The 27,329-nt window shown below is 45.1% G+C and overlaps 1 protein-coding gene across 1 annotated transcript in view; it reads right to left on the minus strand.

The window, feature by feature from the left end:
- Positions 1–27,329, minus strand: part of LOC142656728 (integrin alpha-M-like) — a 101,559-nt gene that overhangs the window by 70,595 nt on the left and 3,635 nt on the right. The window contains exons 3-9 of the mRNA XM_075831655.1: positions 26,886–26,956; positions 26,048–26,162; positions 21,567–21,688; positions 12,934–13,079; positions 10,984–11,131; positions 9,880–10,024; positions 9,198–9,271 (exon numbers count right to left, since the gene is read on the minus strand). Of these exons, the coding sequence (XP_075687770.1) occupies positions 9,198–9,271; positions 9,880–10,024; positions 10,984–11,131; positions 12,934–13,079; positions 21,567–21,688; positions 26,048–26,162; positions 26,886–26,956 (821 nt within the window). The remainder of the gene's footprint in view (positions 1–9,197; positions 9,272–9,879; positions 10,025–10,983; positions 11,132–12,933; positions 13,080–21,566; positions 21,689–26,047; positions 26,163–26,885; positions 26,957–27,329) is intronic.

A 27,329-nucleotide genomic window follows, 5' to 3' on the forward strand; every position in this document is an offset into this window, starting at 1 on the left:
TGATCTGTATATATTATATAGAGGAGGAGAGTTATCTGTGTATATTATATAGAGGAGGAGAATGATCTGTGTATATTATATAGAGGAGGAGAGTGATCTGTGTATATTATATAGAGGAGGAGAGTGACCTGTGTATATTATATAGAGGAGGAGAGTGACCTGTGTATATTATATAGAGGAGGAGAGTGATCTGTATATATTATATAGAGGAGGAGAGTGATCTGTGTATATTATATAGAGGAGGAGAGTGATCTGTGTATATTATATAGAGGAGGAGAGTGACCTGTGTATATTATATAGAGGAGGAGAGTGACCTGTGTATATTATATAGAGGAGGAGAGTGATCTGTGTATATTATATAGAGGAGAAGAGTGACCTGTGTATATTATATAGAGGAGGAGAGTGACCTGTGTATATTATATAGAGGAGGAGAGTGACCTGTGTATATTATATAGAGGAAGAGAGTGACCTGTGTATATTATATAGAGGAAAAGAGTGACCTGTGTATATTATATAGAGGAGGAGAGTGATCTGTGTATATTATATAGAGGAGGAGAGTGATCTGTGTATATTATATAGAGGAGGAGAGTGACCGGTGTATATTATATAGAGGAGGAGAGTGATCTGTGTATATTATATAGAGGAGGAGAGTGACCTGTGTATATTATATAGAGGAGGAGAGTGATCTGTGTATATTATATAGAGGAGGAGAGTGACCGGTGTATATTATATAGAGGAGGAGAGTGATCTGTGTATATTATATAGAGGAGGAGAGTGATTGGTATATATTATATAGAGGAGGAGAGTGACCTGTGTATATTATATAGAGGAGGAGAGTGATCTGTATATATTATATAGAGGAGGAGAGTTATCTGTGTATATTATATAGAGGAGGAGAATGACCTGTGTATATTATATAGAGTAGGAGAGTGACCTGTGTATATTATATAGAGGAGGAGAGTGACCTGTGTATATTATATAGAGGAGGAGAGTGATCTGTGTATATTATATAGAGGAGGAGAGTGACCTGTGTATATTATATAGAGGAGGAGAGTGATCTGTGTATATTATATAGAGGAGGAGAGTTATCTGTGTATATTATATAGAGGAGGAGAGTGACCTGTGTATATTATATAGAGGAGGAGAGTGACCTGTGTATATTATATAGAGGAGGAGAGTGACCTGTGTATATTATATAGAGGAGGAGAGTGACCTGTGTATATTATATAGAGGAGGAGAGTGACCTGTGTATATTATATAGAGGAGGAGAGTGACCTGTGTATATTATATAGAGTAGGAGAGTGACCTGTGTATATTATATAGAGGAGGAGAATGACCTGTGTATATTATATAGAGTAGGAGAGTGATCTGTGTATATTATATAGAGGAGGAGAGTGACCTGTGTATATTATATAGAGGAGGAGAGTGACCTGTGTATATTATATAGAGGAGGAGAGTGACCTGTGTATATTATATAGAGGAGGAGAGTGACCTGTGTATATTATATAGAGGAGGAGAGTGACCTGTGTATATTATATAGAGTAGGAGAGTGACCTGTGTATATTATATAGAGGAGGAGAATGACCTGTGTATATTATATAGAGTAGGAGAGTGATCTGTGTATATTATATAGAGGAGGAGAGTGATCTGTGTATATTATATAGAGTAGGAGAGTGATCTGTGTATATTATATAGAGGAGGAGAGTGACCTGTGTATATTATATAGAGGAGGAGAGTGACCTGTGTATATTATATAGAGGAGGAGAGTGACCTGTGTATATTATATAGAGGAGGAGAGTGACCTGTGTATATTATATAGAGGAGGAGAGTGACCTGTGTATATTATATAGAGTAGGAGAGTGACCTGTGTATATTATATAGAGGAGGAGAATGACCTGTGTATATTATATAGAGTAGGAGAGTGATCTGTGTATATTATATAGAGGAGGAGAGTGATCTGTGTATATTATATAGAGGAGGAGAGTGACCTGTGTATATTATATAGAGGAGGAGAGCGACCTGTGTATATTATATAGAGGAGGAGAGTGACCTGTGTATATTATATAGAGGAGGAGAGTGACCTGTGTATATTATATAGAGGAGGAGAGTAACCTGTGTATATTATATAGAGTAGGAGAGTGACCTGTGTATATTATATAGAGGAGGAGAATGACCTGTGTATATTATATAGAGTAGGAGAGTGATCTGTGTATATTATATAGAGGAGGAGAGTGACCTGTGTATATTATATAGAGGAGGAGAGTGACCTGTGTATATTATATAGAGGAGGAGAGTGACCTGTGTATATTATATAGAGGAGGAGAGTGACCTGTGTATATTATATAGAGTAGGAGAGTGACCTGTGTATATTATATAGAGGAGGAGAATGACCTGTGTATATTATATAGAGTAGGAGAGTGATCTGTGTATATTATATAGCGGAGGAGAGTGATCTGTGTATATTATATAGAGGAGGAGAGTGATCTGTGTATATTATATAGAGGAGGAGAGTGATCTGTGTATATTATATAGAGGAGGAGAGTGACCTGTGTATATTATATAGAGGAGGAGAGTGATCTGTGTATATTATATAGAGGAGAAGAGTGACCGGTGTATATTATATAGAGGAGGAGAGTGACCTGTGTATATTATATAGAGGAGGAGAGTGACCTGTGTATATTATATAGAGGAGGAGAGTGATCTGTGTATATTATATAGAGGAGGAGAGTGATCTGTGTATATTATATAGAGGAGGAGAGTGACCTGTGTATATTATATAGAGGAGGAGAGTGATCTGTGTATATTATATAGAGGAGAAGATTGACCTGTGTATATTATATAGAGGAGGAGAGTGACCTGTGTATATTATATAGAGGAGGAGAATGACCTGTGTATATTATATAGAGTAGGAGAGTGATCTGTGTATATTATATAGAGGAGGAGAGTGATCTGTGTATATTATATAGAGGAGGAGAGTGACCTGTGTATATTATATAGAGGAGGAGAGCGACCTGTGTATATTATATAGAGGAGGAGAGTGACCTGTGTATATTATATAGAGGAGGAGAGTGACCTGTGTATATTATATAGAGGAGGAGAGTAACCTGTGTATATTATATAGAGTAGGAGAGTGACCTGTGTATATTATATAGAGGAGGAGAATGACCTGTGTATATTATATAGAGTAGGAGAGTGATCTGTGTATATTATATAGAGGAGGAGAGTGACCTGTGTATATTATATAGAGGAGGAGAGTGACCTGTGTATATTATATAGAGGAGGAGAGTGACCTGTGTATATTATATAGAGGAGGAGAGTGACCTGTGTATATTATATAGAGTAGGAGAGTGACCTGTGTATATTATATAGAGGAGGAGAATGACCTGTGTATATTATATAGAGTAGGAGAGTGATCTGTGTATATTATATAGCGGAGGAGAGTGATCTGTGTATATTATATAGAGGAGGAGAGTGATCTGTGTATATTATATAGAGGAGGAGAGTGATCTGTGTATATTATATAGAGGAGGAGAGTGACCTGTGTATATTATATAGAGGAGGAGAGTGATCTGTGTATATTATATAGAGGAGAAGAGTGACCGGTGTATATTATATAGAGGAGGAGAGTGACCTGTGTATATTATATAGAGGAGGAGAGTGACCTGTGTATATTATATAGAGGAGGAGAGTGATCTGTGTATATTATATAGAGGAGGAGAGTGATCTGTGTATATTATATAGAGGAGGAGAGTGACCTGTGTATATTATATAGAGGAGGAGAGTGATCTGTGTATATTATATAGAGGAGAAGATTGACCTGTGTATATTATATAGAGGAGGAGAGTGACCTGTGTATATTATATAGAGGAAGAGAGTGACCTGTGTATATTATATAGAGGAGGAGAGTGACCTGTGTATATTATATAGAGGAGGAGAGTGACCTGTGTATATTATATAGAGGAGGAGAGTGACCTGTGTATATTATATAGAGGAGGAGAGTGACCTGTGTATATTATATAGAGTAGGAGAGTGACCTGTGTATATTATATAGAGGAGGAGAATGACCTGTGTATATTATATAGAGTAGGAGAGTGATCTGTGTATATTATATAGAGGAGGAGAGTGACCTGTGTATATTATATAGAGGAGGAGAGTGACCTGTGTATATTATATAGAGGAGGAGAGTGACCTGTGTATATTATATAGAGTAGGAGAGTGACCTGTGTATATTATATAGAGGAGGAGAATGACCTGTGTATATTATATAGAGTAGGAGAGTGATCTGTGTATATTATATAGCGGAGGAGAGTGATCTGTGTATATTATATAGAGGAGGAGAGTGATCTGTGTATATTATATAGAGGAGGAGAGTGATCTGTGTATATTATATAGAGGAGGAGAGTGACCTGTGTATATTATATAGAGGAGGAGAGTGATCTGTGTATATTATATAGAGGAGAAGAGTGACCGGTGTATATTATATAGAGGAGGAGAGTGACCTGTGTATATTATATAGAGGAGGAGAGTGACCTGTGTATATTATATAGAGGAGGAGAGTGATCTGTGTATATTATATAGAGGAGGAGAGTGATCTGTGTATATTATATAGAGGAGGAGAGTGACCTGTGTATATTATATAGAGGAGGAGAGTGATCTGTGTATATTATATAGAGGAGAAGAGTGACCTGTGTATATTATATAGAGGAGGAGAGTGACCTGTGTATATTATATAGAGGAGGAGAGTGACCTGTGTATATTATATAGAGGAAGAGAGTGACCTGTGTATATTATATAGAGGAGGAGAGTGACCTGTGTATATTATATAGAGGAGGAGAGTGATCTGTGTATATTATATAGAGGAGGAGAGTGATCTGTGTATATTATATAGAGGAGGAGAGTGATCTGTGTATATTATATAGAGGGGGAGAGTGATCTGTGTATATTATATAGAGGAGGAGAGTGACCGGTGTATATTATATAGAGGAGGAGAGTGATCTGTGTATATTATATAGAGGAGGAGAGTGACCTGTGTATATTATATAGAGGAGGAGAGTGATCTGTGTATATTATATAGAGGAGGAGAGTGACCGGTGTATATTATATAGAGGAGGAGAGTGATCTGTGTATATTATATAGAGGAGGAGAGTGATTGGTATATATTATATAGAGGAGGAGAGTGACCTGTATATATTATATAGAGGAGGAGAGTGATCTGTGTATATTATATAGAGGAGGAGAGTGATTGGTGTATATTATATAGAGGAGGAGAGTGATCTGTATATATTATATAGAGGAGGAGAGTTATCTGTGTATATTATATAGAGGAGGAGAATGACCTGTGTATATTATATAGAGTAGGAGAGTGACCTGTGTATATTATATAGAGGAGGAGAGTGACCTGTGTATATTATATAGAGGAGGAGAGTGATCTGTGTATATTATATAGAGGAGGAGAGTGACCTGTGTATATTATATAGAGGAGGAGAGTGATCTGTGTATATTATATAGAGGAGGAGAGTGACCTGTGTATATTATATAGAGGAGGAGAGTGATCTGTGTATAATATATAGAGGAGAAGAGTGACCTGTGTATATTATATAGAGGAGGAGAGTGACCTGTGTATATTATATAGAGGAGGAGAGTGATCGGTGTATATTATATAGAGGAGGAGAGTGATCTGTGTATATTATATAGAGGAGGAGAGTGATCGGTGTATATTATATAGAGGAGGAGAGTGACCTGTGTATATTATATAGAGGAGGAGAGTGATCTGTGTATATTATATAGAGGAGGAGAATGACCTGTGTATATTATATAGAGGAGGAGAATGACCTGTGTATATTATATAGAGGAGGAGAGTGACCTGTGTATATTATATAGAGGAGGAGAGTGACCTGTGTATATTATATAGAGGAGGAGAGTGACCTGTGTATATTATATAGAGGAGGAGAGTGACCTGTGTATATTATATAGAGGAGGAGAGTGATCTGTGTATATTATATAGAGGAGGAGAGTGATCTGTGTATATTATATAGAGGAGAAGAGTGACCGGTGTATATTATATAGAGGAGGAGAGTGACCTGTGTATATTATATAGAGGAGGAGAGTGACCTGTGTATATTATATAGAGGAGGAGAGTGACCTGTGTATATTATATAGAGGAGGAGAGTGATCGGTGTATATTATATAGAGGAGGAGAGTGATCTGTATATATTATATAGAGGAGGAGAGTGATCTGTGTATATTATATAGAGGAGGAGAGTGATCTGTGTGTATTATATAGAGGAGGAGAGTGATCTGTGTATATTATATAGAGGAGGAGAGTGATCTGTGTATATTATATAGAGGAGAGTGATCTGTGTATATTATATAGAGGAGGAGAGTGACCTGTGTATATTATATAGAGGAGGAGAGTGATCTGTGTATATTATATAGAGGAGGAGAGTGACCTGTGTATATTATATAGAGGAGGAGAGTGATCTGTGTATATTATATAGAGGAGGAGAGTGATCTGTGTATATTATATAGAGGAGGAGAGTGATCTGTGTATATTATATAGAGGAGGAGAGTGACCTGTGTATATTATATAGAGGAGGAGAGTGATCTGTGTATATTATATAGAGGAGGAGAGTGACCGGTGTATATTATATAGAGGAGGAGAGTGATCTGTGTATATTATATAGAGGAGGAGAGTGATTGGTATATATTATATAGAGGAGGAGAGTGACCTGTATATATTATATAGAGGAGGAGAGTGATCTGTGTATATTATATAGAGGAGGAGAGTGATTGGTGTATATTATATAGAGGAGGAGAGTGATCTGTATATATTATATAGAGGAGGAGAGTTATCTGTGTATATTATATAGAGGAGGAGAATGACCTGTGTATATTATATAGAGTAGGAGAGTGACCTGTGTATATTATATAGAGGAGGAGAGTGACCTGTGTATATTATATAGAGGAGGAGAGTGATCTGTGTATATTATATAGAGGAGGAGAGTAACCTGTGTATATTATATAGAGGAGGAGAGTGATCTGTGTATATTATATAGAGGAGGAGAGTTATCTGTGTATATTATATAGAGGAGGAGAGTGATCTGTGTATAATATATAGAGGAGAAGAGTGACCTGTGTATATTATATAGAGGAGGAGAGTGACCTGTGTATATTATATAGAGGAGGAGAGTGACCTGTGTATATTATATAGAGGAGGAGAATGACCTGTGTATATTATATAGAGTAGGAGAGTGATCGGTGTATATTATATAGAGGAGAGTGATCTGTGTATATTATATAGAGGAGGAGAGTGATCGGTGTATATTATATAGAGGAGGAGAGTGACCTGTGTATATTATATAGAGGAGGAGAGTGACCTGTGTATATTATATAGAGGAGGAGAGTGATCTGTGTATATTATATAGAGGAGGAGAGTGACCTGTGTATATTATATAGAGGAGGAGAGTGATCGGTGTATATTATATAGAGGAGGAGAGTGATCTGTGTATATTATATAGAGGAGGAGAGTGATCTGTGTATATTATATAGAGGAGGAGAGTGATCTGTGTGTATTATATAGAGGAGGAGAGTGATCTGTGTATATTATATAGAGGAGGAGAGTGATCTGTGTATATTATATAGAGGAGGAGAGTGATCTGTGTATATTATATAGAGGAGGAGAGTGACCTGTGTATATTATATAGAGGAGGAGAGTGATCTGTGTATATTATATAGAGGAGGAGAGTGACCTGTGTATATTATATAGAGGAGGAGAGTGATCTGTGTATATTATATAGAGGAGGAGAGTGATCTGTGTATATTATATAGAGGAGGAGAGTGACCTGTGTATATTATATAGAGGAGGAGAGTGACCTGTGTATATTATATAGAGGAGGAGAGTGACCTGTGTATATTATATAGAGGAGGAGAGTGATCTGTGTATATTATATAGAGGAGGAGAGTGACCTGTGTATATTATATAGAGGAGGAGAGTGACCTGTGTATATTATATAGAGGATGTCATGAACAAATACACGGGTAAGGTGAGGTCCCTGTTCTTCCCAAATCTCTGTCCCTACCTACTTGTATGACCCGACCTAAACGAAGGGCGCAAAACTGGGCGCCGTTCTCTAAACTCGTACAAGTGCAACTGACAAACAGATAAGACAGAGACAGTACGAAATAACAAAGGGTCACCTGGGAAGTACATGGAGGGAGAGGCAGGGCAATTGTGCCACAAAACAAATCCGGATGCAAAAGGCGGAGTCAGTGTCAAACCGGGAGAGTGCGGCAAAACAAAAGTAAGAAGGCAAAGAAAAGTCAGGAGTCCAGCCGGGGTCAGGGGTCACAAAGGAGTAAAATGCAAGATGCTCAGGGGAATCTGTAACAAGGGAAGGCTCCAGGCAAGGAAACTCTAATTACAGGCAAAGGCCAACTAGCCCAGGCTGAACCAAATAAGGAGAGGGCGGAGCTCAGGAACATCAGCCAGGCTTTGATTGGCCTGATGCTCCTGAGCTCCTATTGGCTGCAGACTGCCCCAGTCTGCCAGACCAGGCGACGCCCAAGCGAGTAACTCTTGACGTCCTGGAGACCGAGGGAGCTGCAGGAAGGGAGTACGTGACAGAGGAGGAGAGTGATCCTCTTAGTTCCAGTGAAGGGAAATCGAAATTCTTCAGCACACAAGACATTTTGGACAATTATAGCTTCCAACTTTGTGGGAACAGTTTGGGGTTCGGTCTTTTCTGTTCCTCACGACTGTGCCCAGTGCACAAGCTCCATAAAGGCATGGTTAGTTGACTTCAACCTCATCCAACACCTTTGGATGAACTAGAACAGAGATTACGAGCCTGACCTCCTCTCCCAACATCAGTGTCTGACCTCAGAAATGATCTTCTGAATGAAGGGTCAAAAATTCCCACGGAGACCCCAAAATCTTGTAGAAAGCCCCCAGAAGAGTGGGAGATGTTTTTCTGCAAAGGGTGAACCAACTCCATATAAATGTCTATGGATTTATAATGTGACGTTCTAAGAGCTTCTGTAGGTGCAATGTGGAGGGGTCACATACTTTTCTCCATATAGTGTGTGTACTAGTAAGCACAAGGACATATTCCTCGATTGTAATTGTCTCCGTTATGTGTTGGGTCAATATGAAGAACTTCTTGGTTGTTCCCTTATTATAACTTTAGTTTATACTTTACCGGTGTTATAATTGCACTGAACCCCTCCTGGGAAAATTCCATCTCAAAAGATTGTCCACTAAGCGACTGAGTACCTGAGAACGACATGAGAGGTCACTGCACACAAGGTCAACGGTCAGAAATAATTGCTCTAAGTGGTCAGTGGAGGAAGCAATCTATAAGCCGGCAAGTCACTCCTGGCAACAATATCATTGGGGTGCCGTATACTATGTGGTCCACTGAAGAACAGGAGATACCTGGGCCTTATTGGGAAAAGTGGCAATAAAAATGTTAGGCCTGGAATATGGTCGTTAATAAAAGTCCTTGGAAGTCTTCTTCGTACAGGTACTTATAAAAGTTTCTCTTCAGCTGAACTATATTTATTTTAGGGGACGGAAAGTTGGGGAACCACCTCTGAGGCGTCTGTAAGGGCGGCCATATTGGTTATAACCAAGCTTTTCCATAGCCGGATGTAACTAAGAAACAACAGAAGAATTTTTAAGAAGAAGGTTATTGGCCGTTCTTGGGTCTTCCTTCTTCTTGGAGTTATCACACAATGTGAGGAGCTTCTCACACCGAGGAAGTTTTGGTTGGAGAAGACATTGATTTAGTGGGAAAGTGAAGGATCAGGATGGAGGAGGCACAATGATAGCGGCGGCGAGCAGCACATCTGTGGGACTGTTTACCAAGGTTCATGTTCTACCTTCAATGGCGAAAATCTTCTGCTGCAGTCTCTTCTGAATCTCATTCAAAGCAGAAAAGTCATCGACTTGAAAGACGTTCTCAGGGGACGAGGCGATAGTTTGTAACTCTGTAAAAGCATTACCTCTGGAGAAGGCACTTCCCACCTGAGAGAATACCAAATAACGGTGGCTGGTTAAAGAGTAGAGATCTTTACGTCCATCCCATATATACCACTATTATGTTTAACCCTTTGAAGTCCAAATGTCCTCAAGTAAGAGGGAGAAATCCTTCACAAGGCAATATAAATGACTATAAATCCCTGGATCCTGATCATTTTAGTAGCGCTCCCATCAAATACTCAATAATCAATAATACTTTCTATTCTCTTCACTCGTCATTATTATCAGAGGGCAAGGTTACAATGGAAGGTAACACCTCTATGATAAAGCAGAAAAACACTATTAAATGTACTCCACTTAAATGCACAGTGACCTCTGCATAGGTCCCTCTACCTCCTCACTACACTCTGCTGTAGGTCAATAGGTAATGAGGACTGCTCACCTCCTCCCTTCCCTGTACAGTCACCTCTGCACAGGCCACAGAGCATGCTCACTACACTCTCCTATAGAAGTGAATAGGTGATGTGGATCGCTCATTTCCTCCCCTCCCTTTACTGTGGCCTCTGCACAGGTCATAGAGTATGCTCACTACATTTTACAATAAAAGTCAATAGGTGATGAGGACATCTCACCTCCTCCCTTCCCTGTACAGTCACCTCTGTACAGGCCACAGAGCATGCTCACTACACTCTCCTGTAGAAGTCAATAGGTGACGAGGAAAGCTCACCACTCCCCTTCCTATAGTGACCGCTGCACAGGTCATAGAGCATGCTCAATAAATTCTCTCACAGAAGTCAATAGGTGATAAGGGCAGGTCACAGAGCGTGCATAAAAAAAATAGACAATCAGAAAATGAAAACAGTAAATTATTCTAATTAGTAATATAAAATAGATGTGATAATTCTCTTCAGCTACTTGTTTTGATGCTCTTCATCGCTACTATATATTTCTTTATAGCTCATGACTGAAATATACAATATACCAGGTGTAGCCTGAAAATTTACCCCAATGGAAATGCGCTGAATCCCCAATGTATCTGCCTTTGACGTTGCCTCATTAAAAGAATTTTGTCCGTCATTTGATTCTCCATCTGTGATCACAATGAGGAGCTTCGTGGACTCCTTCCGTGATAGAGGGATGAAAAGATCCTCACTGCAGGAATAGGAAAGATGGAACATTGTTATCAGCAGAAGACTCAAGAACTTAGTCCATGGCCCGCAGGTTGTCCTCTACAGGACGAATGACACTTGAGGTGGACTGCGTCTAAGGAAAAAGGAACCTCGAAAATCTACCCAAAGGGGAACACAAGAAAGTCAAGGTCAAGCATGCAATGAGGTTGTCGAAGGCGAAGCAGTATCCACATCAACGGGAATACGCCAGAATAGCATGGCATGAAGGACAGAGGTCTGGGACGTCTGGGACAGCGTTTCCCATAAGGTCAGGAAGAGCTCTTAAAGCTTATTGGTGGATGCCATGTGATGAGGGTTTACAACGTCACAATCTATATCACAAGAAATGTCCAACCTCTTGGAATAACCAAAAGTTCAATCAAGAACAGGAGTTGGAATGAACACAGACACCATAAAAACAGGTATCCTCAGGCCACAGTATGGGCGGATATTTCCAAGGTAGAGAGTGCAGAGGAGTCACGGCTTATTTCTCCCCTGCATTTCTTAAGCTGATGCTGACACTGATAATTCATACACAGAAGGCAGGAGGATGTGTCTCCCCTGTACAGCACCTCGCCCACCATTATATGGACCATTACCTTCCATCTTTTGATAAACGTTATAGGGTGAGCATGGTCCAAGACAACTCACACCCTGCAGACCCTTTACTGTTAGCAACGGGGTTCACAGCGACTACTTCACCACCTTACAATGCGGAGCTGAAACTAAGCCAATGGGGGAAGGAAAAAGACAAGTATTCACTGTTTCTACCTTCTGATCTTCTTTCTAAATTCAATCAACTTGAAATTGTGAGACCAGAATGTTAAAAGCCGCTCTGTTAAGGAAGATATTATAGAGAAGTCTTGTAGGCGCACAGGCGTATAGCCACTGTGCCAGGGACTGCGGCCAACAAGGGGTTAATTGAGTCTCTGTAGTGTAGGCAGGTGATGCAGCTCTGATCCCCCCTCCAGTCCCTCCTCTGTCCCATCCTAACTCCCGGGCTTTTTAGCAGTGTATTGGGTTACGGAGGGGGGTGGTTATGTGAATAGGGGAGAGCATATAGATCATCCTCCCCCTCCGGCGGCCTCTTTGGCCGTTGGGACTTTTCCCTCCTTCCCCTGGTGTTGTGGAATCTCGCGATGGTGGTGATCTAGGCTTTTCTTTCCTGTGTATGGTGATGGTCAATTGTTACGTCTTACATTTAAAAAAAAATAAAAAATAAAACTGTTTATTTATGTGGACGTTTCTGTAAAAAATAAAAATAAAAAATATGAAAAAAATAAAATAAAATCAAAATAGTAATAAAAAAAAAAACAATGGTATTGAGTGGTCACGGAGACAAAAAACAGAAAAGTGACTGGCAGTTTTCCTGTCTGCTCATCGTTCGGAGTCCGGTCTGTTATCTGCTTTTCTCGGCACGATCTGCATTGGTTTATTACATTCTGTTGGTTTCTCTGCGTATCGGTTGTTTTTGTCTCAGCTGGCGGGTGGTAGATCATGTCCTACGTGCCCTTAGGGACAGGCTGGCATGCAGGTTTTGTTGACCTCTTCATTTAGGTCATCGATTTTGTTAATAAAAGTCATTTAAATTATTTATTTAAAAAAATAAAGCTGTGGCCGACCCCCCGGGTCAACCCCACATTTAAAATAATTATGTGTCGTTTGTTTTATTGGTATTCCTACACTACAATATATGCAGAGGGTTCTATATGTGCGTACTGGCTATAAAGACCCCGGGCAACAGCGGGTGTGAGCGCAGACAGTCCACATCCATGCGTTACTTACACGGCTCTCAGGATGGCGGTCGGGGTTCTCGTGAACCGTCCATTCTGATATCTAATTCTTCCTACAATCGACAATTCAGAAATGTTGGAAAATCTCCTAAACCCGAATTCAACTCGAATATCTTCAGAGTATTGCAGTACCGCAAACTAGAAGAAGAGAAAATGATTTACATGGAAACCGCAGTATCTCCAACCGAGAACTGAAGAGTGAAGTCTCACCCAATCCTGCCCTCACTCACAAAGAAACCACTCATTACTACGCGGGTCAGAAATGACCAGAGAACCTACAGTCAACCCTTAAATAACCACCCATCATCCATCACATCACCACCCATCATCCATCACAACACCACCCATCATCCATCACAACACCACCCATCATCCATCACATCACCGCCCATCATCCATCACAACACCACCCATCATCCATCACATCCTCACCCCTCACATCACCACCAATCACATCATTACCCCTGACCCTTCACATCACCGCCCATCACATCATCCCCCCTCACCGTTCACATCACCGCCCATCACATCATCCCCCCTCACCCTTCACATCACCACCAATCAAATCCTCACCCCTCACCCTTCACATCACCACCAATCACATCATTATCCCTCACCCTTCACATCACCACCAATCACATCATTATCCCTCACCCTTCACATCACCACCAATCACATCATCCCCCCTCACCGTTCACATCACCGCCCATCACATCATCCCCCCTCACCCTTCACATCACCACCAATCAAATCCTCACCCCTCACCCTTCACATCACCACCAATCACATCATTATCCCTCACCCTTCACATCACCACCAATCACATCATTACCCCTGACCCTTCACATCACCACCAATCACATCATTACCCCTCACCCTTCACATCACCACCCATCACATCATTACCCCTCACCCTTCACATCACCACCAATCACATAATTACCCATCACCCTTCACATCACCACCAATCACATCATTACCCCTCACCCTTCACATCACCGCCCATCACATCATCACCCCTCACCCTCCACATCACCACCAATCACATCATCACCCCTCACCCTTCACATCACCACCAATCAAATCCTCACCCCTCACCCTTCACATCACCACCAATCACATCATTACCCCTCACCCTTCACATCACCGCCCATCACATCATCACCCCTCACCCTTCACATCACCGCCCATCACATCATTACCCCTCACCCTTCACATCACCACCAATCACATCATTACCCCTCACCCTTCACATCACCGTCCATCACATCATCACCCCTCACCCTTCACATCACCGCCCATCACATCATTACCCCTCACCCTTCACATCACCACCCATCACATCATCCCCCCTCACCCTTCACATCACCACCAATCAAATCCTCACCCCTGACCCTTCACATCACCGCCCATCACATCATCCCCCCTCACCCTTCACATCACCACCAATCAAATCCTCACCCCTGACCCTTCACATCACCGCCCATCACATCATCACCCCTCACCCTTCACATCACCGCCCATCACATCATCACCCCTCACCCTTCACATCACCGCCCATCACATCATTACCCCTCACCCTTCACATCACCACCAATCACATCATCCCCCCTCACCCTTCACATCACCGCCCATCACATCATTACCCCTCACCCTTCACATCACCACCAATCACATCATCACCCCTCACCCTTCACATCACCGCCCATCACATCATCACCCCTCACCCTTCACATCACCGCCCATCACATCATTACCCCTCACCCTTCACATCGCCAACAATCACATCATTACCCCTCACCCTTCACATCACCCCCCATCACATCATTACCCCTCACCCTTCACATCACCACCAATCAAATCCTCACCCCTCACCCTTCACATCACCACCAATCACATCATTACCCCTGACCCTTCACATCACCGCCCATCACATCATTACCCCTCACCCTTCACATCACCACCCATCACATCATCCCCCCTCACCCTTCACATCACCACCAATCAAATCCTCACCCCTGACCCTTCACATCACCGCCCATCACATCATCACCCCTCACCCTCCACATCACCACCAATTACATCATCACCCCTCACCCTTCACATCACCACCAATCACATCATTACCCCTCACCCTTCACATCACCACCCATCACATCATCACCCCTCACCCTTCACATCACCGCCCATCACATCATTACCCCTCACCCTTCACATCACCACCAATCACATAATTACCCCTCACCCTTCACATCACCACCAATCACACCATCACCCCTCACCCTCCACATCATCACCCCTGACCCTTCACATGACCGCCCATCACATCATCACCGTTCACATCACCGCCCATCACATCATCACCCCTCACCCTTCACATCACCACCAATCACATCATCACCCCTCACCCTTCACATCACCACCAATCACATCATCACCCCTCACCCTCCACATCATCACCCCTGACCCTTCACATGACCGCCCATCACATCATCACCCCTCACCCTTCACATCACCGCCCATTACATCATCACCCCTCACCCTTCACATCATCACCCCTGACCCTTCACATCATGACCCCTCACCCTCCACATCATCACCCCTCACCCTTCACATCACCACCAATCAGATCATCACCCCTCACCCTTCACATCACCACCAATCACATCATCACCCCTCACCCTCCACATCATCAACCCTGACCCTTCACATCACCACCAATCACATCATCACCCCTGACCCTTCACATGACCGCCCATCACATCATCACCCCTGACCCTTCACATCACCGCCCATCACATCATCACCCCTCACCCTTCACATCATCACCCCTGACCCTTCACATCATGACCCCTCACCCTCCACATCATCACCCCTGACCCTTCACATCACCACCAATCACATCATCACCCCTCACCCTTCACATCACCACCAATCACATCATCACCCCTCACCCTTCACATCATCACCCCTCACCCTTCACATCATCACCCCTCACCCTCCACATCATCACCCCTGACCCTTCACATCACCACCAATCACATCATCACCCCTCACCCTCCACATCACCACCAATCACATCATCACCCCTCACCCTTCACATCACCACCAATCAAATCCTCACCCCTCACCCTTCACATCACCACCAATCACATCATTACCCCTCACCCTTCACATCACCGCCCATCACATCATCACCCCTCACCCTTCACATCACCGCCCATCACATCATTACCCCTCACCCTTCACATCACCACCAATCACATCATTACCCCTCACCCTTCACATCACCGTCCATCACATCATCACCCCTCACCCTTCACATCACCGCCCATCACATCATTACCCCTCACCCTTCACATCACCACCCATCACATCATCCCCCCTCACCCTTCACATCACCACCAATCAAATCCTCACCCCTGACCCTTCACATCACCGCCCATCACATCATCCCCCCTCACCCTTCACATCACCACCAATCAAATCCTCACCCCTGACCCTTCACATCACCGCCCATCACATCATCACCCCTCACCCTTCACATCACCGCCCATCACATCATCACCCCTCACCCTTCACATCACCGCCCATCACATCATTACCCCTCACCCTTCACATCACCACCAATCACATCATCCCCCCTCACCCTTCACATCACCGCCCATCACATCATTACCCCTCACCCTTCACATCACCACCAATCACATCATCACCCCTCACCCTTCACATCACCGCCCATCACATCATCACCCCTCACCCTTCACATCACCGCCCATCACATCATTACCCCTCACCCTTCACATCGCCAACAATCACATCATTACCCCTCACCCTTCACATCACCCCCCATCACATCATTACCCCTCACCCTTCACATCACCACCAATCAAATCCTCACCCCTCACCCTTCACATCACCACCAATCACATCATTACCCCTGACCCTTCACATCACCGCCCATCACATCATTACCCCTCACCCTTCACATCACCACCCATCACATCATCCCCCCTCACCCTTCACATCACCACCAATCAAATCCTCACCCCTGACCCTTCACATCACCGCCCATCACATCATCACCCCTCACCCTCCACATCACCACCAATTACATCATCACCCCTCACCCTTCACATCACCACCAATCACATCATTACCCCTCACCCTTCACATCACCACCCATCACATCATCACCCCTCACCCTTCACATCACCGCCCATCACATCATTACCCCTCACCCTTCACATCACCACCAATCACATAATTACCCCTCACCCTTCACATCACCACCAATCACACCATCACCCCTCACCCTCCACATCATCACCCCTGACCCTTCACATGACCGCCCATCACATCATCACCGTTCACATCACCGCCCATCACATCATCACCCCTCACCCTTCACATCACCACCAATCACATCATCACCCCTCACCCTTCACATCACCACCAATCACATCATCACCCCTCACCCTCCACATCATCACCCCTGACCCTTCACATGACCGCCCATCACATCATCACCCCTCACCCTTCACATCACCGCCCATTACATCATCACCCCTCACCCTTCACATCATCACCCCTGACCCTTCACATCATGACCCCTCACCCTCCACATCATCACCCCTCACCCTTCACATCACCACCAATCAGATCATCACCCCTCACCCTTCACATCACCACCAATCACATCATCACCCCTCACCCTCCACATCATCAACCCTGACCCTTCACATGACCGCCCATCACATCATCACCCCTGACCCTTCACATCACCGCCCATCACATCATCACCCTCACCCTTCACATCATCACCCCTGACCCTTCACATCATGACCCCTCACCCTCCACATCATCACCCCTCACCCTTCACATCACCACCAATCAGATCATCACCCCTCACCCTTCACATCACCACCAATCACATCATCACCCCTCACCCTCCACATCATCAACCCTGACCCTTCACATCACCACCAATCACATCATCACCCCTGACCCTTCACATGACCGCCCATCACATCATCACCCCTGACCCTTCACATCACCGCCCATCACATCATCACCCCTCACCCTTCACATCATCACCCCTGACCCTTCACATCATGACCCCTCACCCTCCACATCATCACCCCTGACCCTTCACATCACCACCAATCACATCATCACCCCTCACCCTTCACATCACCACCAATCACATCATCACCCCTCACCCTTCACATCATCACCCCTCACCCTTCACATCATCACCCCTCACCCTCCACATCATCACCCCTGACCCTTCACATCACCACCAATCACATCATCACCCCTCACCCTCCACATCACCACCGATCACATCATCACCCCTCACCCTCCGAATCATCACCCCTCACCCTCCGAATCATTACCCCTCACCCTTCACATCATCACCCCTGACCCTTCACATCATGACCCCTCACCCTCCACATCATCACCCCTGACCCTTCACATCACCACCGATCACATCACCCCTCACCCTCCGAATCACCACCCCTCACCCTTCACATCACCCCTCACCATTCACATCATCACCCCTCACCATTCACATCATCACCCTTCACTCTTCAACATTCATCACATTTTCAACCCTTCACATTATCACACCCTAAACCTTCATCTCACCACCTCTCACATCACTAACCCCCTATCATTACATATTATCCCCAATACATCATCACCAATCACCAGTTTTTGCTTTAAAGAGTCTCTGTCCCCAGTTTCCTTCTTCTCTATCTCCTACCCAATCTAATAAACGCTTTGATGCTGAGAACTACTGCTTGTTTTTTCTTTAAAATCGTTTATTATTCACAAAGTTCTGATCATTTTTACATTTATGCTATTTTTTTTCTAAATTACTAACTGTGCGTTTTTTCATTTCACCAAGTGGGCGTTGTAAAGAAAAGTGTATGACGGTGACCAATCAGTGACCAATCAGACAAATCCGCATCATACACTTCTCTCCATTCATGTATTCAGCACATAGTGATCTCGCGAGATGACGCTGTGACGTGACTTCCTCCCGCAGGTCCTTCACCTGAGTGACAGAAGACTGACCAGACATCAGCTCCAGCCGTGCCAGGACTGCTGCTGAGGAGGATGAACGTCCTGGCACAGCTGGAGACGATGTCTGTTCAGTCTTTCATGGCTCCGCTGAAGGACCTGCAGGAGTGAGTGATGGCACGGTGTGATCTCGCGAGATCACGCTGTGCCGTGGATAAAGCTGGGCATGAATGGAGAGAAGTGTATGACAGTGACTGGTCGGCGTCATACACTTTTCTTTACAATGCACACTTGGTGAAACGAAAAAAACGCCCAGTTGGGCATTTAGAAAATATCAGCATAAATGTAAAAAGAGCATTGTCCCTAATAAACGATTTTTTAAAAACAAACAAACAATAGTTCTCAGCATCAGAGCGTTATTGGATTGGGTAGGACATAGAGAAGTAGCGACCTGGGGACAGAGCCTCTTAACAAGTTGGGTTATGTCTTCTGCTGATGAATTACAAGAATTCCCACTTCAAGGAAACATCGTAAAAGAATAGACATAAAGTCCGACAATCGAGCAGGTTAAAGGCGTCTTTCATTTCTTGCGTCGTTCATTTTTCTTTCCTGTGCTGAGATCTGGTCACATGACGAGCCAAAGCCCGAGCTCCGTTCATGAGCGATTCAGGTGACAATCGTTGGGTGCCGTGATGTCATCAAGACCTGGTCTGGATCCGAACCACCATACACATCAGTGTCCACACATATCTGCCAGTATCCCAGCCGGGCAGGATGTACATATTGATGTGGACAGTGATGTGGATGGCAGCAGACAAGACGCCACCGCACTCACCTGGAAAAATTCCTATAAAACAAACTGGATGCAAATGTCCAAACGTCCCACGTCAGACCTCCACGAGCTGTAGAATCTTGATGACATCATCCATGGGCAAAAAAGTTTTCAGTGTTTATTACGACATCCCAATATACAGCTACGTTTCGACCCACACAGGAGTCTTTATCAAGCATCCAAGATGCACAATGTGCAGGTATGTACAGCGCCATCGCCAGACACGTAGCCCATCTATGAGAACATTATCATCCCTCCCCTGCTCAGACGTGTATCAAATACAACAATCAGGATACAATAGCAATAATATATAAAAAACCGCAGCGCCAAAGGACTAAAGGTGATATTACTGCACGGCCCGGCGTGTAAACGAGCGACAATCCACGAGACACCGCATTGATTTCACAAGGAGCTCGTATGGGAATATATACGTCTACCCCGATCGCTCATCCCCATATATTTCTATCATGTCGGCAGCGCAGTGTTTATACAGGGGGATGTGCTGACAACACTAGAACAGTTTCGGCATTTAATACGATACGATCAGCCGATGATCAAGCGTTTGCTCGTTCATCGCTGATCGCTGCCTGATCATACTGTGCAGTTATCGTTATGTGAACGCTCGTTTGCCCAATAATTGGCCAGTGTAAGAATAACTTTACATAGATGCCTTCATAGGAAGCCAGGACGGAGCCATACTGACACCAATACATCTGAGTCGGCGTCTCCCATTAACCAGTGCACAACCTACATGCGTCGCACATCAGCGAATCGGCGCACGGGTCTGGACCATCTCCAGCATCTGCGCACTGAAGAAACCATCATCAGCCAATGGAATTTCTGTTGACAGCACAATGTCATGGAGGAGGGGAAACGCTTTCCCCCAATAGTAGGGGACCATTTCCATTACGTCGTACACGTCTCCGAGGTGGAGTATAATCTTACTGTGAGCGCGCCAACCGTGATCGTGTAAACAACCGCTATGAAAATACAATTCCAACAAGGTTCCTCTACTGCTCATCAATATCATGTCAAGAGGGTTAAGAATTAAATATCAGCCGTGACTGTAGAACCAGGAGCCGGACTATTCACAGAGAACGTGCACTACAAATACTGCTGCAACTGTCACAAGTCCGCGTCAAGGAACGAAGTCACAGGAGCAGAATTATTATTAAACACCGACCTCCTTCACGGGGTTAACACAGAAATGCTCCTGACTGGAAGTTTTAGCGCCTGGTGTCAATCGATGAGACGGGAGAACATACCGTTATATAAACGACAATAAGTCCTCGGAGGTCGGAATAGGCGCGCGGTCCTGATACGTTCATAATAATTGTGTCGATCTTTTTCTTCTATTCCTGTCAATTAATTCATGCATTTGATACTTGTCTGAACTGGGGAGGATAATAATGTTCACATTGTGTATGGCGATGACACTATATATACCTGCACGTGCCTGATACAGACTCCGGCGTGGACGTTGCTGTATTTTGGGATGTGTTAACATTGATTTACCAACAAATTCTGTCATCAAGTTCCTACATTGATGTGGACGGTGTCTTCAGTATAACCCTGCACCTGACAGAGTAGGGGGACAGGTTTTCATCGGAATCTCTCAGTAGTGCAGCCTCAGGCTTTGGGCCTGGAACTTCAACTAATCAGATCTCAGCACAGAAGGAAGATATTAAAAACTATTTTGCGGCATTGCTTTATATTGTCTTCGGGTCGGTCTTAATGAAGACATTGCATGCGCTGCATGTTACCTGCGTATCCGACGGCATCAAGGATAAAATCATCTGGATCACAAACATCAACATTGTTCTGAAGTTCATTGCTCGGACACTCGCGGAACCATCGATGACGATAACAATATCCAGACTGCACACTGAGGAAACGACATATTATCATCATTGTAGCCAAGTACTGATCATTATAAAGGTGAGAATAGAAGTTCTGGTCAGGGGAGGGTGATCCGGTGCTCGGAGATCCAAGGGGTTTAATTCACCAGGAATTATTGAGCAGCTCATTACACCCTACATGTCACCCAATGCCCAGCTCATTACACCCTACATGTCACCCAATGCCCAGCTCATTACACCCTACATGTCACCCACTGTCCAGCTCATTACACCCTACATGTCACCCAATGCCCAGCTCATTACACCCTACATGTCACCCAATGCCCAGCTCATTACACCCTACATGTCACCCACTGTCCAGCTCATTACACCCTACATGTCACCCAATGTCCAGCTCATTACACCCTACATGTCACCCAATGCCCAGCTCAATACACCCTACATGTCACCCAATGCCCAGCTCATTACACCCTACATGTCACCCACTGTCCAGCTCTTTACACCCTACATGTCACCCAATGTCCAGCTCATTACACCCTACATGTCACCCAATGCCCAGCTCATTACACCCTACATGTCACCCAATGCCCAGCTCATTACACCCTACATGTCACCCAATGCCCAGCTCATTAAACCCTACATGTCACCCACTGCCTTGCTCATTACACCCTACATGTCACCCAATGCCCAGCTCATTACACCCTACATGTCACCCAATGCCCAGCTCATTACACCCTACATGTCACCCACTGCCTTGCTCATTACACCCTACATGTCACCCAATGCCCAGCTCATTACACCCTACATGTCACCCAATGCCCAGCTCATTACACCCTACATGTCACCCAATGCCCAGCTCATTACACCCTACATGTCACCCAATGCCCAGCTCATTACACCCTACATGTCACCCACTGTCCAGCTCATTATACCCTACATGTCACCCAATGCCCAGCTCATTACACCCTACAGGTCACCCAATGCCCAGCTCATTACACCCTACATGTCACCCAATGCCCAGCTCATTACACCCTACATGTCACCCAATGCCCAGCTCATTACACTCTACATGTTACGCAATGCCCAGCTCATTACACCCTACAAACAACCACTGCCCAGCTGTTTATACCCTACATGTCACCCAATGCCCAGCTCATTACACCCTACATGTCACCCAATGCCCAGCTCATTATACCCTACATGTCACCCAATGCCCAGCTCATTACACCCTACATGTCACCCAATGCCCAGCTCATTATACCCTACATGTCACCCAATGCCCAGCTCATTACACTCTACATGTTACGCAATGCCCAGCTCATTACACCCTACAAACAACCACTGCCCAGCTGTTTATACCCTACATGTCACCCAATGCCCAGCTCATTACACCCTACATGTCAACCTCTGCCCAGCTCTTTACACCCTACATATCAACCACTGCCCAGCTCATTACACCCTACATGTCACCCAATGCCCAGCTCATTACACCTTACATGTCAACCACTGCCCAGCTCATTACACCCTACATGTCAACCTCTGCCCAGCTCATTACACCCTACATGTCACCCCCTGCCCAGCTCATTACACCCTACATGTCACCCACTGCCCAGCTGTTTATACCCTACATGTCAACCACTGCGAAGCTGTTTGTACCCTACATGTCAACCACTGCCCAGCTCATTACACCCTACATGTCACCCAATGCCCAGCTCATTACACCCTACATGTCACCCAATGCCCAGCTCATTACACCCTACATGTCAACCTCTGCCCAGCTCTTTACACCCTACATGTCAACCTCTGCCCAGCTCATTATACCCTACATGTCAACCAATGCCCAACTTATTACACCCTACATGTCACCCGCTGCCCAGCTCATTACACCCTACATGTCACCCAATGCCCAGCTCATTACACCCTACATGTCACCCAATGCCCAGCTCATTACACCCTACATGTTACCCAATGCCCAGCTCATTACACCCTACATGTCACCCAATGCAAAGCTCATTACACCCTACATGTCAACCTCTGCCCAGCTCTATACACCCTACATGTCAACCACTGCCCAGCTCATTACACCTTACATGTCACCCAATGCCCAGCTCATTACATCCTACATTTCACCCACTGCCCAGCTCATTACACCCTACATATCAACCACTGCCCAGCTCATTACACCCTACATGTCACCCAATGCCCAGCTCATTACACCTTACATGTCAACCACTGCCCAGCTCATTACACCCTACATGTCAACCTCTGCCCAGCTCATTACACCCTACATGTCACCTCCTGCCCAGCTCATTACACCCTACATGTCACCCACTGCCCAGCTGTTTATACCCTACATGTCAACCACTGCGAAGCTGTTTGTACCCTACATGTCAACCGCTGCCCAGCTCATTACACCCTACATGTCACCCAATGCCCAGCTCATTACACCCTACATGTCACCCAATGCCCAGCTCATTACACCCTACATGTCAACCTCTGCACAGCTCTTTACACCCTACATGTCAACCTCTGCCCAGCTCATTACACCCTACATGTCAACCTCTGCCCAGCTCATTACACCCTACATGTCAACCAATGCCCAACTTATTACACCCTACATGTCACCCAATGCCCAGCTCATTATACCCTACATGTCACCCACTGCCCAGCTCATTACACCCTACATGTCACCCAATGCCCAGCTCATTACACCCTACATGTCACCCAATGCCCAGCTCATTACACCCTACATGTTACCCAATGCCCAGCTCATTACACCCTACATGTCACCCAATGCAAAGCTCATTACACCCAACATGTCAACCTCTGCCCAGCTCTCTACACCCTACATGTCAACCACTGCCCAGCTCATTACACCTTACATGTCACCCAATGCCCAGCTCATTACACCCTACATTTCACCCACTGCCCAGCTCATTACACCCTACATGTCACCCACTGTCCAGCTCATTACACCCAACATGTCAACCTCTGTCCAGCTCTCTACACCCTACATGTCAACCACTGCCCAGCTCATTACACCCTACATGTCACCCAATGCCCAGCTCATTACACCCTACATGTTACCCAATGCCCAGCTCATTACACCCTACATGTCACCCAATGCAAAGCTCATTACACCCAACATGTCAACCTCTGCCCAGCTCTCTACACCCTACATGTCAACCACTGCCCAGCTCATTACACCTTACATTTCACCCACTGCCCAGCTCATTACACCCTACATGTCACCCACTGTCCAGCTCATTACACCCTACATGTCACCAAATGCCCAGCTCATTACACCCTACATGTCATCCACTGCCCTGCTCTTTACACCCTACATGTCACCCAATGCCCAGCTCATTACACCCTACATGTCACCCAATGCCCAGCTCATTACACCCTACATGTTACCCAATGCCCAGCTCATTACACCCTACATGTCACCCAATGCAAAGCTCATTACACCCTACATGTCAACCTCTGCCCAGCTCTCTACACCCTACATGTCAACCACTGCCCAGCTCATTACACCTTACATGTCACCCAATGCCCAGCTCATTACATCCTACATTTCACCCACTGCCCAGCTCATTACACCCTACATGTCACCCACTGTCCAGCTCATTACACCCTACATGTCACCAAATGCCCAGCTCATTACACCCTACATGTCATCCACTGCCCTGCTCTTTACACCCTACATGTCAACCTCTGCCCAGCTCTTTACACCCTACCTGTCAACCAATGCCCAACTCATTACACCCTACATGTCACCCACTGCCCAGCTCATTACACCCTACATGTCACCCACTGCCCAGCTCATTACACCCTACATGTCACCCAATGCCCAGCTCATTACACCCTACATGTCACCCAATGCCCAGCTCATTACACCTTAGGCTATGTTCACACGGAGTATTTTGGGGGAGGAATATCTGTCTCAAAATTCCGTTTGGAACTTTGAGGCAGATATTCCTCTCCCTGCACGCCGATTTTCGCGGCGATTATCGCGCCGTTTTTTGCCCGCGGCCATTGAGCACCGCGGCCATAAAACAGCGAGAAATACGCTTTCTCCTGCCTCCCATTGAAGTCAATGGGAGGTCAGAGGCGGAAGCGCCCGAAGATAGGGCATGTCGCTTCTTTTTCCCGTGAGGCAGTTTTACTGCTCGCGGGAAAAAGACGCCGACGCCTCCCATTGAAATCAATGGGAGGCGTTCTCGGGCCGTTTTGCCCGCGTAAAAAAACTCGGCAAAATACCCCGTGTGAACATAGCCTTACATGTCACCCAATGCCCAGTTAATTTCTGTGTTAGTAGTAATGTACTGGGAGAGAAGCTACATAGGATTCATGATCCCGTTACTGGACATAGTGGGCGATACCTGGTGGTGGTGCAGATAGATTGCCAATTACTCTTAGGTTCTTGTCTAGCTGGTAGCATCGTCCATTGACATATATGTTCTGTCCGCAGGCTCTTTGTAAGGTTGGTCCACACACCTGTGAAGCATATGAGGAATATTGAGGATTTACCTGTGTGGGTTGTGAACTATTTCCGGTCACACACATTTTTTTATATACATCTGCACATCATCATCATCATCATCATCATAAATGATATACAGTTCATATTGTAAGGCGAGGGCCAGCTGTTGGAGGTGGCGTGCAGAGATCCCGGTGGAGGTCTTTTACATGATGACTACCAGCAGCACATACTTGTTTTCCTAAATGTATACTCCTCTAAGGGTAACATACAAGTGGTGTGACCGGACCCTGATGTGGCCGGACCCTGATGTGGCCGGACCCTGATGTGGCCGGACTCTGGTGCGACCGGACCCTGGTGTGACCGGACCCTGATGTGGCCGGACCCTCATGTGACCGGACCCTGATGTGGCCGGACCCTGGTGCGACCGGACCCTGATTTGGCCGGACCCTGGTACGACTGGACCCTGATGTGGCCGGACCCTTATGTGACCGGACCCTGATGTGGCCGGACCCTGGTGCGACCGGACCCTGATGTGGTCGGACCCTGGTGCGACTGGACCCTGGTGCGACTGGACCCTGGTGTGGCCAGACCCTGATGTGGCCAGACCCTGATGTGGCCGGACCCTGATGCGACCGGACCCTGGTGCGACCGGACCCTGGTGCGACCGGACCCTGATGTGGACAGTTCCCCCCACTAAGATGTAAAGAAGAAGGCAAAGACGGGGACATTGGACATACCAGTAACTGACCAGGATCCTCCCTTGCTGCCATTGAGAGTCCAAGCGAAATATTGACATCATCATCAGACTCTGCAATTCAAAGACATGGAAAATACTGAGGTGCGTCCACATATGACATCATTCTAAGGGGTACTGTGGCTTTAAATAAATTTTAACGTGAGTAAAAAAATATGCAAAATGGCAAATCACCTTCTGAAGTCTAAATATCTGTCATCAAAAAGACTATTCTGCCTTACTAACTTCTTATATGGACAGAAAAAGATTTGTTCATTGTCTTCCTCTTCCTCTTGTTCATTGTTTGCTGCCTGTTTATTGTCTCCTGCTTGTTCATTGTCTGCTGCTTCTTCATTGGCTCCTGATTTTTCATTGTCTGCTGCTTGTTCATTGTCTGCTGCTTCTTCATTGGCTCCTGATTTTTCATTGTCTGCTGCTTGTTCATTGT

The sequence above is a fragment of the Rhinoderma darwinii genome, chromosome 6 (genome assembly GCF_050947455.1).
Source record: "Rhinoderma darwinii isolate aRhiDar2 chromosome 6, aRhiDar2.hap1, whole genome shotgun sequence".
Classification (NCBI taxonomy): domain Eukaryota; kingdom Metazoa; phylum Chordata; class Amphibia; order Anura; family Rhinodermatidae; genus Rhinoderma; species Rhinoderma darwinii.